The following is an 18161-nucleotide window of genomic DNA, read 5'->3' on the forward strand; positions in this document are numbered from 1 at the left end:
GTATTTTCTTCTAGAAAAATCAGAAACATTCTATCTTTTTAAATGTTTCAAAAATCTGGTGGAGAAAGAGATTAGAATGCCCATAAAATGCTTAAGAACAGATAGAAGAGGAGAATTCAATTCTGCAGAATTCAAAGACTTTTGCAAACAACATGGAGTAAAGAGACAACTGACCACAGCTTATACTCCACAGCAAAACCGAGTAGCTGAGCGCAAAAATCGCACGATGATGAATTTGGTAAGAGCTCTGTTGACAGAAAAAGGGGGTACCCAAGAAGTTCTGGCCTGAAGCTGTCATGTGGGCAAATCATGTCTTGAATCGATCTCCAACACTTGCAGTAAAAGATATGACACCAGAAGAGGCTTGGAGTGGAGTGAAACCAGCAGTAGACCATTTTCAAGTTTTCGGATGTGTGGGATATGTTCATGTCCCAGATGCTAAGAGAAAAAAACTTGAAGACAAAAGCGTGGTTTGTGTTTTATTCGGAATCAGCGGCGAATCAAAAGGGTACAGGTTGTTCAATCCAGTTGAAAAGAAAATCATAGTGAGCCGTGATGTAATTTTTGATGAAAATTGTAAATGGGATTGGGAGAGTTTTGAGGATGAAGCTGATTTAGATTGGTAAGAAAGCATCGAAATTCCAGCAAAAGGAGAAAACACAAAACAAACAGGCTTTGCTTCACATGATGCTACTGAAATTACCGCCGAACCTGTTGTTACTGCCTCATTTGCTGATGAATGTGCTGCACCAAATAACGAATCAGAATTAGCTTTAAGGGAGGGCAGTAGTCGACGTCCACCTATTGTGAACCCTCCCCCGAAGGCAAAATTATGCTAGAACGAGGTATGCTCACGTGTGTGTTTTATGAAGTCGCCACCTAGTTTATTTTTATAAGGGAAAACTAAGAAAGAACCCTAAATGACTCCAATTTTAATCAACCTAAGCCTAGATTAATTACCCCAAAGTTTAAGGCACGATCTACGAACCCGAGGTGGATCCCGAGACTATGTCATGCTGATTAACTAACCTAAGTGTAAATGCTTTGCAAGGTAAATTGATGCAATTGGACTAGTAAAGTGTTTTGGTGATTTCGACTTGCCGCTCGGGGTTGAATCCCGAACGTGCCTACGTACTCTAGTTTGAATGAGAGATCAAAGCCGACGTAGTTCGAAAAAAGCCTATTCAAAGGCATCTTGAAGGGGTATGCTTCATGCATGAGTGTATGCATGCTTCGTGCATTTTTTTAGGCATTTTTGCCAAAGATTGATTGATTTGTTGTTTTAGGCATTTCTTGCCAAAAGGTGTTTGATTGGGCAATTTATTGCCAAAAATTGATGTTTGGGCTATTTGTCGCTAAAATGGTTGATTAAGGTATTTGTGCCAAAAGTTGATATTTGATTAGGCAATTTGTTGCCAAAGATTGGTTAGGCGATTTGTCGCCAGAGTGATTGATTAAGGGCATTTGTGCCAAAGGGGTTTCGTTGGGCGATTTGTCGCCAAAATGATTAAGGCATTCGTGCCAAAAGATGATATGTAATTTAGGCAATTTATTGCCAAAGAAAAAGTGATATTTGGGTGATTTGTCGCCAAAAAAGTGGTTATTTGAATTATAGGCAATTGGTTGCCAAAAGCGATTGATTAAACCGTAGGCAATTTGTTGCCAAAACGTGATTGATTAAACTGTAGGCAATTTGTTGCCAAAAACGCGATTGATTCTTTTAGTCACAATTATTGATTAATTGGACCTTTAGCCGAACTGTTCGAAATAAAGGCAATTACACCGTAGTTATTAATTAACTAGGCCCTTTAGCCAATATGTTCGGAGTTTAGCATTAATATCACGATTATTGAATAACCGGGCATTTTAGCCTAAACTTATTTACTTAAGGCAATTTGCTGTCAAGATGACGATGGTGTGAATGCAGTTATTTAATTAGAGTTTAGAGTAGAAGAGAATATGCACAAAATGCTGAAATTAAATGGGCAGAGTTTCGTTATTAACTGAGTTAATCGGCGGCCGCTTCTTAGCTTAAGTTTGAAAATTCTAGATTAAGCTCTTTCTTTGGGGAATATTAATTAAAATTAATTCAATTAAGTGACCAAATATCACAACAGCAGAGTAATAAGAGCCTAAACTAAATGCAGAAAAGTAGTAGAAGAACCGCAAGGAGCGTAGGAGAGAAGAGAGCGTCCGTCAACACAGACCCGAGCCCCTAAAACTGTCGATTTGGGGCTGTATTTATAGGGAAAAACCAGGCTGGAGGGCGGGTACTGCCGCCGTGGACGGCGGGTGCTGTCACCCTATCCTGTCCACTCGCTAATTTTTCGTTCCAAAGGCTTTTTCGGGAGTTCCGTACCTCCAAAAAATATTTCGGGACCAATTCTGCGATCCTCGTGATTTTCCGGACGTTTAAAGTACCATATTGGCATACTTTCGATGAACTTTTCGACTGGCCTCCGGTCCGGTCGGACTGTTTACAGTCCGGGAAAATGGGCTTTTTGAGCCTAAAAATTTGAGTATTCACACCTATATGGTCAACTGATTATGTGTCCAGTGAAGGATTGTCTGAAGAAGAAGATGTTAACATGGAAGATGATATTAATATGGCTTTTTTAATGGTTTTAGATCCTGTAAACTATGAAGAAGCAGTCAATAGCTCAAAGTGGAAATTGGCCATGGATGAGGAGATTAATTCCATCGAGAAGAATCAGACTTGACATCTAGTCATTCTACTTGCTAATGCGAAGAAAATAGGAGTTAAATGGATTTATAAAACTAAGCTAAATGAGCTTGCTGAGGTTGATAAATACAAAACGAGGTTGGTGGTGAAAGGCTACACACAAGAGCATGGAGTTGATTATATTGAGGTTTTTGCGCCCGTGGCTAGAATGGACACTGTAAGGATGATCATAGCATTTGCGGCACAGAATGGCTGGACACTTTATTAGTTAGATGTCAAATCAGCCTTTTTACATGGAGAACTGAAAGATGTTTTTGTGGACCAACCAAAAGGCTATGTCAAGAGAGGGAATGATCAGCTGGTATACAAACTTAACAAGGCTCTCTACGGGTTGAAACAGGCACCTAGAGCCTGGTTTAGCCGAATTGAAGCCTACTTCATCAAGGAAGGATTCGAAAGCAGTTCTAGTGAGCACACACTCTTTGTTAAAAGGAAGGGAGGTAAAATTCTTATTGTAAGTGTGTACGTTGATGATTTATTGTTTACCAGTAATGATGAACTAATGTTGGGAGAGTTCAAATGTTCTATGAAAAGGGAATTTGATATGACTGATCTGGGTCAAATGAGGTTTTTCTCGGAATTGAAGTCATACAACATTCAGATGGCATTTTTATATGTCAAAGGAAATATGCTGCTGAGGTTTTGAAGCAATTTGAGGTAGAGAATTTCAACTCTGTTTGTAATCCTATTGTTCCTGGACAAAAAATCAGCAAAGATGAAAATGGTGTCAAGGTGGATGCAACTCTTTACAAGCAGATTGTGGGAAGTCTGATGTACCTTACTGCCACTTGTCCTGACCTAATGTTTATGGTAAGCTTAATAAGCCATTTTATGGCTTGCCCAACGCAACTGCACTTTGCAGCAGCGAAAAGAGTTTTGAGGTACTTGAAAGGCACAGTTAATTTTGGTGTGTTCTATAAAAGGGGCAGAGTTAGTGAATTGATTGGTGTAACTGATAGTGATTATGCCGGCGATATGGAAGACAGCAAAAGTACTTCGGGCTATGTGTTTATGATGAGTAAAGGAGCAGTAGCTTGGTCATCCAGAAAACAACCTATAGTCACCTTATCAACCACAGAAGCGAAATTTGTTGCCGCCGCTGCGTGTGCATGTCAAGCTGTCTGGATGAGAAGAATACTCAGAGAGATTGGACATTTACAAGTGGAAGGAACAAAACTTATGTGCGATAATGCTTCACTATCAAACTGTCAAAAAACCCAGTTTTACACGGACGTTCTAAGCATATCAGAGTAAGGTTTCATTTTCTTAGAGATCTTACCAAAGAAGGAACAATTAACTTATTGTTTTGTGGCACTCATGATCAACTTGCTGATTTATTTACAAAGCCTCTCAAGTTGGAAGCATTTCAGAAATTGCGCAAGAAACTTGGTGTGTGTGATGTTTCAGACTTAAACTGATTCTTGTCTAGAGAAGAATAAGTTTAAGGGAGGGACTGTTAGGAGCTGTTTGTTTGGTTCTATTAAATAAAAGTCCTATTCTTAAGGAAGTCCTATTCTTTTGGGATTGTTAGGATTTTTCTACTGTATTTTTTCTTTTATCGTTGTGCTATTCCTGTAAGGCTATATATTACCAGGTCTGATTTCAATGCATGAATACTGGAAATCCAATTGTTTGAGTTCTCTGTTCAATCAGTTTTTCTGCTTAAACTTAACAAGGCCGTCAATTTAAACCAAGCCGATAATTGTTGCGAGTATGTAAACACTACAACTATTTCCATCCATCAACTTGATAAATATTAATAATAAAGTCAGTGTTTGGTTACCGGAATTCAACTTTTCTATGGACAATTACTTTCTTAGGAAAGTAGATTTCCCGGAAAATATTATAGGAAAGTCGAATTAGCGCATTTGAATGATAATAAAAGTTTTCTAGGAAAGTAGTAAATTTGTGACAAAAAATGTTATTACGTAATTTAAAATGTCTTATTTTCTATAAGAATCTAATTTTTCCACCATTCGAGAGAGAAAGTAAGGACGAGGTCTACATACTCAGAAATTTAATTTTCCTAAGAAATTACCAACTAAATAGTGGATCCTAACTTTCCAAATCTTTTTTCCCGTGAGATTCCTGCAACCAAATGCCCCCAAAAGATTGAAGCATCTCATAGAAAACCTTACATATATACGAGTTGTCAAAAGTATGGTCAAGACGGTAATTCTCTCTATAAGGAAAAATCTCAGAGATTCTTGAAATAAAAAATGAGCCAACATCTCAAAAGAAACCAAATTTCTTCAGTAACTACCTGCTTTATCCTTTAAAAGTGCTATTCCACCTTAGTCTTGCAAAGCTAGTGCATAACATGCCTGCATAAGAAATTAGCAACATAAAAATCTAATGAATAATGAGATTTAATGCTCAATAGCATAGATTATAGATGACAGTGTATGCAATTGCTATATTATTGGTATAAAGACATAGCAAGAAGTCTTGTTCCAAGATTTTTTTGTCTATGATGAATAGCTTCACAGAAGCAAAATGAAAAGATTAAAACATGTGGAATGGTTAGGTAATGTACCTTATCCCTTGTGGTTAAAGGAGCCTGTATAAACTCACGTAATTGGATTTCTAATTCCCATCCACCTCAAATTCAACATTCAAACCCCAAGACAGAATGTCAAACCATAATTGTCCATATCTGGAAGAGAAGCAACTCCTTGGAGTTGCTAAAAAATTTTAGAATCCTGCGCTGACTCCATTGGATAAGGCAAAAACTTGAAATTGTTAAGCATAAGCTGCAGAAGGATCCCCAAGCTTCAATGAGAATCAATTATCTTTCAAGATAGTTGAGAAAGGATTTGGTAGGCACTTGGAAGCTATGCCTTTTATAATAGAGGCATATATACATCTTGATTCTTAAATTGAAATTCAGTGTTGGACAAGATCCTTGTATATTTCAATCAAATATAATATGCTGAGGCAAGATATTCCACTGGACTTGTTATACAAATGAATCATTAACCATTTTCATATTATTCTCCACCATAAATGATTCCATCCCCCTCTTATATTCAATCCAGCTATAACCAGGATCCTTAACAACCTCATTATCACTCATCAGCTCTCTTACAGCCCTTACATCATCCCATCTTCCTAAGGAAGTGTAGATATTTGCTAGAAGCACATAAGGAGAAGATTTTTGGGGGTCCAGCCGGATGAGTTCAACTGCTGCCTTTTTTGCTAAATTCACATTGGAATGAAGTCTACAAGAACTAAGCAAAACTTCCCATACAATTGGATCATCTTTATATGGCATCTTATCCACCATCACTTCTGCTTCATGAAGTCGACCAGCTCGTGCCAAAGCATCAATAATGCAAGTATAATGATCCAAAACTGGTTCCACTCCATGGTCTCGATGCATTGAGTCGAATATTTCAACTCCTGCATCAACTAATCCTGAATGGCTACAGGCAGTCAAAACAGCAACAAAAGTAATCCTATCAGGTTTCTCACCTGAATTAATCATGTTTCTGTACAGATTAACAGCATCATGTCCGCGTCCATTTTGAGCATACCCATGAATCATTTCATTCCATGTAACAGTGTTTTTATCAGGCATCATATCAAAAAATTGTTGGGCCTCATTCACCTCACCAGATTTACAATACATATCAACAAGAGCACTACCCACATAGACATCATTCATAAACCCATCTTTTGTTATCTGAGCATGAATCAGCTTCCCATGAAACAATGAAGATAATTTTGCACAAGAGCTCAAAATAGTAGCATAAGTGAATTCAGTAGAAGACATGCCATTTTGCTGCATCTGCTGAAAGAAAGTCAAAGCTTCCTTGTCTAGAGAATTAAGGGCAAAACCTGCAATCATGGAATTCCAACAGACGATATCCAATTTGGGTATTTTCTCAAATATGCATTTTGCCATTTCCATCTTCCCGCACTTCGAATACATACCAATAAGTCCACTAGCAACATATAAATCATTATAAAGGGCAGCTTTTTGTGAGGCAGCATGGACCTGTTTCCCAGCATCCAAAAGTTCGAACTGTGCAAGCAAACTAAGTATAATAGCTAATGTAGTTCGGTCAGGTTTTACATTTCGGAACTGCATTTCTCTAAATAACTTCATTGTTTCCTCATGATTTCCTAATTGAAAATAGCCAGATAACATAGCATTCCATGAACTCACACTTGGGCAAGCCATGTAATCAAACATTTGACGACCAATCTCCATATCACCAGACTTGACACTTGCTGCAAGCATATTAATATAAGTGACCTCATCTGGTTCAAATCCACAAGACTGCATCCTTTGAAAATACTCTACAGCTTTCTCACTTCTGCATTTCTGGCCGTAGCCAGCTATCATTACATTCCAAGAGACAACACTAACTTCAGGCAAATTAGAAAAGACATCCTCAGCAATATCCATATCGCCATTCTTTGCATACATATCTAGTAATGAATTGCATAAATGAAGATCACTCTCAAACCCAAGTTTAACTGTAAGTCCATGCACTAGTTTCCCAAGCGCATTACTCAAAGATCCATCACTCAGATCATAAAGACCAGACTCTTCTCTGGTGCAAACACCCAAAACACTAGATAATGAGACACTATCAAAACGAATCCCTCGCCTAAACATCAGCCTAAACATTTCCAACGCCTCCAAAACCCTATCCATTTGTGCAAAACCACCCATCATAGCCGTAAAACTAACTTCATTAGGTTCTTGCATTTCTTCAAAAACCTGAACCGCATCTCTAACAACTCCACATTTAGCATACACACATAACAAAGCATTACTCACATACACATTCTTTTCAAGCCCAATTTTAATCGCAACATTATGACATTTCCTTCCATACTCCAAATCTAACAAAGTACGACACGCACTCAAAACACTTGCTAACGTGAAATGGGTAGGCATTAAACCTTCCAAAATCATTTCATCATAAAAATTCAAAGCCTTTAGCTCTAACTTACCACGCACAGATGCACTAATCAAATTATTCCATGACACAGTATTTCTTTCAGGCATATTATAAAACAATCTGCGTGCATTTTCTAAATTTCCCACTTTACAATAATCAGTTAAGACCGTATTCCAAGAATAAATATTCCTTTGAGTCATGTTATCAAACAAGTTGTGAGCATAACTTGCATCGTTGCACTTGAAATAAAGCTCAATGAGACGGTTCGAGAGGAAAACGTCTGAAGATAAGCCAATACGGTAAATATAGGCATGGAGAAGCTTTCCACAGAAATGGGCTTTCTTGTCTATGCAAGATTGCAAGAGGTTTGCTATGTAAAGACTGGTTTTTCCTTGCATTTTTGCTGGAAGTGAAATCTGTTTGAATTAGGTGAGAGACAGAGACCAAGTGTCATGACAAAAGAAATCCAAACTGCAGTTTAAAACCTTGCCTCTTCTAGTGACATTTTAGCGCGCGCCCAATGAATATATAGGCGTTTGCAAAAGAATCTCAACCAAATCAAACCGAACAAGAATCACGGTTTCAAGCGATCGTTTGGTTCGATTTTAATAATATTAAATAGGGAAAATTATAATTGTACTCTATATTTTGTAAAAATAACTACTTTACGGTTATTTTTTAAAAAATAGATTGTTATACAATTGTATTGTATTTTGATTGCATTCCACTGTGTTGCCCTTTCATTAAATATTTATGATTTTAAAATACAAATCAAAGAAAACCTGACACTCTAAAGAGAGAGAACTTTTTTTTCACTAAAATACCCTCTTCTCATTCCTCTCTTCATATTGCAAATCGTTCTCTTCAAAATTTTTTTTCTACAATGAACACCACCAGAAAGTCACCCAGCTCCTCTTATCTCATAATATCAAGGCTCTTTGATGTCGTTTCTCAAATCTCTTTGATGTCGTTTCTCAAATGCTTGAACTACTTCACTCTTAGGCATCTCGTAGGTTTTTTTTTTTTTTCTCTCTTGTTTGATTTGTAAATTTTATTTTTATTTTTGGGAAGAAACTGATTTTCATGACCAATAATTCTATGAAATCAAGAAAGTAATACATTAAAGTGTCTGAAAAATGCAATCAAAAAGCTAATTGAGAAATCTGCAATTGTGTGACAGATTTGAGCTAACTTACCCTTTTGGGTACTTTTAATTTATTAGGTTAATTCCTTGAATTATTGTTAAATGTTTGTTCTTGTTAAAATGTTGTTTAATGATTTAATGTTCGTTTAGTGTTAGTATTATACCCGTCATCTGGCCTTGTTTAGGTTAAACAAACAGTATGGATAGTTACTTATATTATTAATGTCTTTTGCGGGCAAACGCTTATTTGATAGAGAATAGAACTGAAGTTTGGGAGCAAACTGCAGTGAGTTGATGATTCTTGTTCAATATTGTTTGATATTTTTGTTTAGTGCGAATTAAAATTTAGGGTTTTGAGGAAGTTTTGGAGGAGGGGAGGATTAGATCTTGGAAAAGGTGGAATCAGGGCAATTGTGTCATTTTACACATATTTAACGGACGGAAGGACATTGCAGTATAAGGGACTTAAAATACGAGGTTAGAGTAGTCTATTTTTAAAAAAACAAGGGCAAAGTAGTTTTTTGTACAAAATATGGGGGCACGATTATAATTTTCTCAATTATATATCCAACTCTAAAGGTGATGTATTGGATTAGGATTGTATTATATTTTAAAAGAATTATTAAGTTTGATGGAATTGAAAGATTTCTTAAGATATCTACAGATTCCGTTAGAATTCTATATAGAGTTTTATAGAATTGGTGAAATTTTTTTTTATAGATTTTGATTGACTTTGATGAAATTACAATGATTTTTATATATCCAATCAAAATTAATTTCAAGACCTAATTGAACAAATTAAAAGATTTTCGAGTCCAATTGAAAAATTGAAAAACAATGAGGTACCAAAAAGCAAAATGCGTCATCTTCTCCAAAATCGTTTTGTTCCTTCATTAAAACCTTGCCGCTACTGACAGTGAAAGGCCTGCAATGGCCAGTGTCTCATCGGAAAATCATATATTTAAATAAATAAATAAATATGTATGTATGTATTAATTTAAAATCGAAAACGAGCAACCACCGCTACCCCAGACCTGTGTGGGCTGTCAGAGCTCGCGCAAGGAGGAGGCGCACATTGAGATAGGCTCGATGCACGACCCGTTGCCTATGGCTCAAGGAGCCTGGCAGTCCAGCCACAACAGAGGCAAATAGTATTCTTTAGTTCTTCGACTATTTCAAAGCTTTTTTTTTTTATTTGATTAAATTATTATCTAATTGAAATCAACCCATAAAAATTTCAAAAAATAATCAAATTAATTTTGAAAACTCTGTAGCAGCATTAATAATAATTTTTGTCAAAATATCGAATTCTCAGCACACGAATTAATTCGAAACTAATCCAATAATTAATACATTGTTTTACATATTAGGGTAGGAAAGAAAGTGATACGGATATTTTAGGGTACCCGTTTTACTACGATCCATTTAAAGAAGATATGGGTAGTTATAAATGGGTTTAAAACGGATATAGATAGTGAGATTACTATCCGTAACGAATATGAGTAGTGAAATTATTATCCGTAATGGATACAAGTAGGGCATGGATATAGATTTTTGGATACCCACTACCCGTTAACCACTATATTAAAAGAGTTCGGTAGTAGGTACCCTATTCATTATTAGTGAAAAATGTATTTTAAATAAGTTCGGATTTGAATAATTTAAGATTAACACGTACCCACCTATTTAAGAGGTACTTTAAACGGGTTTTGGATAGAGACGGGTAGTAACATTTAAACGGAATTGGGTACTTAAATGAATATTTAAATGAGTTTAGAATAGATACGAGTAGTAAAATTTTAAACGGATATCTATACATGTAGTTTAAAATTGCGGGAACCTGCCCTACTTAAATCCTTATTAAGGGGTGTATTGGATCAATACTCTATTAGATTTTAAAAGATTTTTGAAATCATTGGGTTAGAGGATTGATTTGTGAATGACTCTTTTATTCATATCGAGCACTCTAACAGCCGATAAAATCAATAATTTTATAAAATTCTTCTAAATAAGCAATTTTTTGAATAGCATCAAATTTGTATGACTTTTAAAAAGTCATAATTGAATACTATCGGATTTTTATGGATTTGTAAGAGTCTAAACAATAAAATTTTAATAAACTCCAAAAAAATCTAGATTGAATATTATCGGAATTTTAAAATATTTTAAAATCTAACAAATTTTTAATCCAATGCACCCCTCTAAGTTTGGTTTACATTTTACTTGTTTGGCAATATTAACTGTTTTAGCAGTTCTTGTTTTTGATTTTGCCTCCAGATTTCTCAATTTCTCTCACAATCTTTGATCACCCATGGTGTTTGGCTTTGATACCAAATTGTTATATTCCTTATACCAGGATCTTGTCACATGGCCACATGGCGATTTATTAGAAAATCTAGTTTCAAGTGTTAAAGCTAATACTCTAAGAGAATAATTCTAATATTATTGACCTGTATATATTAATGGATATAACCTTATATATAGAGTATAGGTCCTAATCTAAGAAGGAAATAAAATTGGCCTACTTAATAGAGATATGAAAAGATATATACGGGTTTACAAAATAGGGAAACAGATATATTCTTTAACAATAGGAATTACAGAATAAGGAAAGGGATATATTCTTTAACACCCTCCCCTCCCTCAAGCTGAAGTACGAAGCTGAATCAAACGAAGCTTGTCCTGAAGCAACAAGAACGAATGATGAGCAAGAGGCTTTGTAAGGATGTCAGCGAGTTGATCATCTCCCGAAACATGCATGTTGAATCTGAAGTTATTTCATCTATACTTGTGTCACGACCCATTTCCATGGACCGGACCGGCACTAGGACCTGGGTGGGCTTAAGGCCCCCGAAGCCCGTAGTAAGCCTATATTATGCAATTCTCATTTACTATTCTTAACTGCGGATACAGGCCCAATAATCTATTTCAATTATGTATCACTAGTACAGTTCATCTACAACCCACTAGAGTACAATTGCGGAACTCTACCTGTATATTTACATCATCATTTATTTATTGTTTACAGTCTTCTATACTTATGTCTCAACTCCATAGGATTTTTCTTTCTTCTATTACCTGGAAAAAAAAATAGGCAGGCAGGAGTGAGCGCCAAACTCAATGAGTAGGGTTAGATAACCCTCTCACCCCACACAATCATACAAATGCTAAAATAAATTTATTTGGAATTTTATTGTTTATTTTAAAGGTTTATGGAATACCAAAATGCGAGAACAAAAGCTGGAAGCATGTGGCTATAAAGACAGTCCTTTAAAGGACAATAAAGAACTGTGAGTAGTGTTAGATAACTAGTATCATCCACCTGCATTCATGCATTCACGGCTAAATGTTATCATGCATTATTTTGTTGAATTGCCATATCGTGCTGCACTATTTGTATTGCTTGATTCGCTGTGATGTGATATTGCTGTGCTTTGTTTATGTGGAATTGGGATGAAGTGGGTCACCATGGGTTTGTGAGAATGGTATATGTGATATGGATCCTGAATATGATATGAAATTTGGCCGGGTAAATGGGAGATCGGCGCCCCCGTGTGCACCTGCTGCTATGATCTGTGTGATATGGAAAACCACAGGTTGGTTTCTTTATTGGGCGCACCTGATAATCTAGATCTGATCGCAGCCCGCAGGGTGGCCTCCTGTTGTGAGCGCCTGATGATCTAGATTTGATGGAGACGCCCGGGTTACCTCCTGTTGGTATGAAAAAGAAAAGAGAGAATGGAAAAACAATGAGAGGGCTGGTCGAGTGAGGATTAGACCGGTCGGCCAGTATGGGGGATCGGCTCCCTGGTGCACACGTGAGAGGATGGGCCATGTGGGAGGACGGCTCATCGGGGGTTCGGTGACTCCACTGACTAATTTCCACGTGATGTGATTATATGAAGGTGATAATAATTGTGGTTGCTGTTGTATTGTCATTTGTGTGACACTGCATGATCATAAATTTAATCGATAAACAAAAAAAAATAACTAAATAAATAAAGATAAGATAATAATAATAATATAAATATAAATAATAAATCATTAATGAAAATAAATTTTGGAAAAATTTAAGGTGTGGACCAGTCTATTTGACAGACTAATAATAGAGAAAGGAAAATTATTTTGAAATTGTTTGTAATGGTCAGTTACCCATAGGATGGTCGACCTAGAGTATAGTCGTCAACTCATTAGTCGAATTTTGAATAAACGATTAATCTGTCAGTGAAACAATGTATAGTGAGAGTATTAATAAATGAGAATTGCATAATATAGGCTTACTACGGGCTTCGGGGGCCTTAAGCCCACCCAGGTCCTAGTGCCGGTCCGGTCCATGGAAATGGGTCGTGACAACTTGCTCCCGAACAAAGTGGTAGTCAAGCTCAATATGCTTAGTACGAGCATGAAAAATAGGATTAGCATAGATAGACAACACCAATATTATCACACCAAAGCATAGAAGGTAGAGAAAGAGGAAAGCCAAATTCAATAGCAGAGAACGAAGCCACATTCAGTAATGGCATTAGCAACTGCTTTGTATTCAATTTCAGTTGAAGACTGACCAATGGTGGGGCTACTTCTTCGACTGCCGAGAAATAAGATTACAACCCAAATAAATGGCATAGCCACTGGTGGATTGACGATCATCCTAGCAGCTTCCCCAATCAATATTAGAAAAAATTTGCATGCGAAAATCATCATTTCTAGCAAAAACTAGCCCAAAATCACGAGTGCCATTGAGATAATGCAGCAAGCATTTGACAGTCCTCCAATGTTCATCAGTAGGAAAATGCATAAATTGAGATAGCTTATTCACACTGAATGCAATATCAGGTTGAGTTAGAGTAATATACTACAAAGCACTTAAAACTTGCCGATACAGCTAAGGATTGTCATCAGTAACACCTGTGGATTTAGACAAAATTGATAGCCACAGGCGTGATACTCGACTTAGAAGCCTCAAGGCCATGATGCAAAATAAAATCCCCAATTTAATGTTGTTGGCTCAATAACAGCCCCCCTAGCTCGACTGAATCTCAATGCCCAACAAAAAGTGCAACAGACCAAGATCACGCACAGAAAAGACACCCTGCAGTCGACACAAAAACCAATCCAATTTGGAAGCATCTGAACAATTCATAAGAATTTCATCCACATAAATTGAGATGTAAAATTTGAGGTCATTCTTGTTCAAAATAAATAATGAATGATCAGCTTTGGATGATTGAAACCCCAGACGTAAAGAAAAGAATCAAGATGATGAAACCAAGCCTGCAGAGCCTGTTTAAGACCATATAAAGATTTATTTAGTCAGCAAATATAATCAGGATGAATAGAATCAACAAAACCTTGAGGTTGATCCATAAAAATCTCATGGTCTAAAAATCCATGAAGAAAGGCATTAGAGATGTCAAATTGACGAAGTCGCCAATTATGCATAGTAGCAAGAGTGATAACAGTACGGATTGCAGTCATCTTGACAACAGAACTGAAAGTTTCAGAATAATCAATACCAAATTTTTTATATAACCCTTGGCTACTAACTGTGATTTGTAGCTTACATTAGATCCATTAGATTTTCGTTTAATACGAAACACCATTTATTGCAAATAATATTTTTACCTGCAGGCCTTGGGACCAAGCTTCAAGTTCTGATGGCAAGGAGTGCAGCATTTTCAGATTGTATAGCTCTCTTCCATTCTATATAGGGGACAGCTTACTGAAATATTTGAGGCTCAATGTGAAGATAATTTTTTTTGACATAAAGCAGAATATGCTTCACTTCTGGCCATGGTAGTGGGGCGTAATTACATAGGGTGAGTGCGGGATGGAGAGGTTGTAGTGCGAGGTGGGTCAGTGGAAGGTTGAGGCTGATCATATTTGGGAAAGATAATGACTAAATTAACGGGAGGAGGAGAGATGGGGGTTATAGGTGAGCTAATGGCAAGAGAAGAATCATTATGCAAATATGGCAAGGATAAAGCGGACGATGTACCAGCAAAATTAGAAGCTAAAATATTTGAAAAAAAAAAGAAGGTGATGTGCTTGAAGGTTGCACAGGAGCCTCAGGAGAACGAGTTGTATGCGAAACAACAAGCCATAGTGACAACTCGGATGAATAAGATGAATTTTGCACTTGTACCAAAGATGAAAATGGAAAAGATTTTTCATGAGAAGTAACATGTCTAGCAAGAAAAACCCGATTTGTAGTGACTTTAAAACGACTATCAGCAGAGTGGGACGAACTATAACCCAAAAAGATACAAGGAGTGGACCTAAAGGCAAATTTATGTTTGTTGTATGGACGAAGAAAGGGATATACAACACAATTAAAAAGTTTAAAATCTTACAAGGAGGATGTTTTACGAAAAAGCATAGAGAAAGGTGATTGGTAGTTATGGATATATGACAAATTATTAATTAACGAGACACTAGATTCAAAAGCATAACTCCAAAATTTTAGTGGCAAAGAAGCAAGTGATAATAATATTAGGCTAGTATCCACAACATATCGAATTTTTCGTTTAGCTACCCCATTTTTTGTTCATAAGTGTATGGACAAGCAATGCGATGAATAATGCCACAACTTTTAAAATAATTATGTAATTTCTGATATTCACCACCCCGATCTGAACGAAACACTTTAATGGATATGTTAAATTGTTGCTGAGCATATTATTGAAATTGCAAGAATATGGAATAGACATCACTCTTTTACTTCAAAAAATAAATCCAAGAACAGCGAGTGTAATCATCAACAAATAAAAGCATATAACGAAAACCAAGGTAGACAAAATGGGAGTAGGTCTCCAAACATTTGAATAAATAATATCAAAAGGAGTAGTGTTTGTATGTTCAACAGACGCTAAAGGAATTCTAGACAATTTTCCTAAACAACACGTAGACCAAGGACTTAATTTAAAAGATGAACTACGCAAATTTGACTGAAGAACACTGACAAGAACACGTGAATTGGGATGACCTAAACGAATATGCCAATCATCAAATGAGGGAATGGTTACCATCATAACATGTATTGTTGGAATCGTATACACACCATTCTCATTGGGACCTTTAAGCAGAACCTCCTTGGTCACTTAATCCTAATGAGGCCAAAATTTAAAATAAACAGAATTATCAGCGACACATTTTTTAACACGTAGTAAATTTTTAGTGATGAATGGAACGCAAAGAGTGTTATTTAATTTAAGAGAGCCCTTTGTAGAAGGAAGAGTAATATTACTAGTGTGAGTGATGGGCAAACATCGTCCATTTGCTAACAAAGAGTTGATCATTACCTTGATACAATGTGGGAGCCTACAATTGATTGAAATTGGGCATGAGATGATAATTAGCTGCTGTGTCGGAATACCATGGCATGGGAGGAGGAGATGAATTTTTTACGATACATAGGAAAAATTTATTTATGGATAAGTTGACCGTGGTGGTGCATATTGTAGCAGAGGGGCTCCAAAATTCTAGTTCATCTGATACATGCGTCTACAAGTCTGTAGCAATATGATTTTTCCAGCCGCAAATTTGACATGGGCCTTTGTGTTTGATTAGAACAATAAGAATTATTGTTGCACCGAGAACCTGCATTATTAGGAGTGAAAGATGTAGAAGTAGATGGTGGAACAACAGCCGTGGCCATGTTTGCCATAGGAGGCTCTTGAGAGCTTTTAATCAAAATTTCATGAGCAATTAACTGGCCAAATAATTCATAAAACGAAACAGGTTCAACTTTTAAATTCAAGGCAGTAATGATACTATGAAATTCATTATCAATATTGGCGATAAATAATTACATTGAATTCAGCGAAGATAAAGGATGGCCTACTGCTTCAAGTTCATTGGCAAGGGCCTTCGCTTTTTATAAATACTGAGCAATAGACATACCATGGCGCTTTAATTCTTGAAGTTCAATGTAAATTTGAAGCTGGTGGTTTTGAGAAACAGAGCCAAAGGCTTAAGCCAAGGCGTGCCGGCTAGAAGATGCAGAAGTGAGCCTAGTAATATATGGATAAATTTCTTCGGTCAACGAAGAAAAGAATCCAAGCCAAAACTATTTGATCCTTTTTAAACCAAGAAGCATATTATGGATTATCAACTTGTTAAGAAGGATTTATGGTGGAGCAAATTGTTTTAGGAGGAATAGTTGTGATTGAATCAATAATATGGGAAAGGCATTGATAGTTTACCAATGAAACAAATTGATTTCTCCAGGCCAAGTAATTTTTGGGGTTGAGTTTAATTGTAAAAGAATGATTTATAGACATGGATGGATTAGAGGATCCTATTTAAAAATTCATGTTTTAGTGCATCCTATCTAAGCTTATAATCTAACTAACTAACTTTAAGGATCCTATACTAATTAGGAATCTATATTTTATTGAATCATATTTAAACTAAATAATCTAACTAATTAATTTTCATGAACTCCATATCTGCCATATGTACATAACAAAAACATTGCATTTAAAAATTACCATATGTCCATAACAAAAACATTGTATTTAAAATTTGCCATCATAAAAAAAAGCTTAAAATAGAAAATAGTAAAACAAGATCGATTCAAATTACCAGAATGAGCTTTCTATAAGCATCACAAATCTCAATACAATGGTTAATTACGTAATCCAACCACCGAATAGTAATTGGGTTGAATTTGTGAATTGGGTTATGAACGCTAGAGTTAGAAAGCTCGTCGGTAGCAGGCTTGGTGAACTGGATTGTGACCGTAGTTATGAACATTTCGGCTACCAGATATGGATTCAAAGTAACTAGAGCTGAAACTCGATGCGGTGGTTGTAGTAATGCTAGTGGTAATGGTAGTGTTAAACCCATATTGAGTTCTCAAAAATCAATATGGGTTTCCAGGAATGTAACATTTTCTCAATAATCAAATAATCAAAAGAGAAGATGAAGAAAATATTTCGTTGGAATTTTTTTCTCTCTCCTTCGACTATTAGGTTTTTCTTTGATTTGTACTGTAAAATTATAAAAATTGGCCGAAAGATTAATATAATTTAATATATTTAAAATACGAGGTGTAACAGTTAATTTTAAAAAATACAAGAGTGAAATAGTGTTTTTACAAAAGATAGGGTGCAATTATATTTTTCTCTAAATTAAAATTTTAAAGTTAATAATGGAATTTATTTTAAATTAAATAAGTAGAACAACTTGGAAGGCATTTGTTTTGGTTTTAGTTTTTGGTTTTTTTTTCCTTCAAAAATTAACAAATCGTGTTCGTCTAAATTATTTAAATTTTCAGTTCAAAACGCTGTCGTTTAGTTTCAGGAGTTTTTCGACGTTGCAATACCGATCGGTAGCTTTTAGGTTCTGAATTCTCATG

The 18161-nt window shown here is 35.9% G+C and overlaps 1 protein-coding gene across 1 annotated transcript; it reads right to left on the bottom strand.

Moving 5' to 3' along the window:
* Positions 1 to 4664: 4664 nt before the first annotated feature.
* Positions 4665 to 8213, bottom strand: LOC105636785 (Pentatricopeptide repeat (PPR) superfamily protein). The gene is made up of 2 exons (XM_012220128.4): positions 5280 to 8213; positions 4665 to 5067 (listed from the first exon to the last, which is right to left on the bottom strand). Exon 1 carries the CDS (start codon positions 8055 to 8057, stop codon positions 5703 to 5705), a length of 2355 nt encoding a protein of 784 aa, XP_012075518.1. The 5' UTR covers positions 8058 to 8213; the 3' UTR covers positions 4665 to 5067; positions 5280 to 5702.
* Between the last annotated feature and the right edge of the window lie 9948 nt (positions 8214 to 18161).

Source organism: Jatropha curcas, chromosome 10 (genome assembly GCF_041381405.1).
Source record: "Jatropha curcas cultivar XTBG-Jc1 chromosome 10, XTBG_Jcur_1.0, whole genome shotgun sequence".
NCBI lineage: Eukaryota > Viridiplantae > Streptophyta > Magnoliopsida > Malpighiales > Euphorbiaceae > Jatropha > Jatropha curcas.

Coding starts and splice junctions, on each gene's coding strand:
- LOC105636785 (XM_012220128.4), bottom strand. CDS start 8,057: ATGCAAGGAAAAACCAGTCTTTACATAGCAAACCTCTTGCAATCTTGC.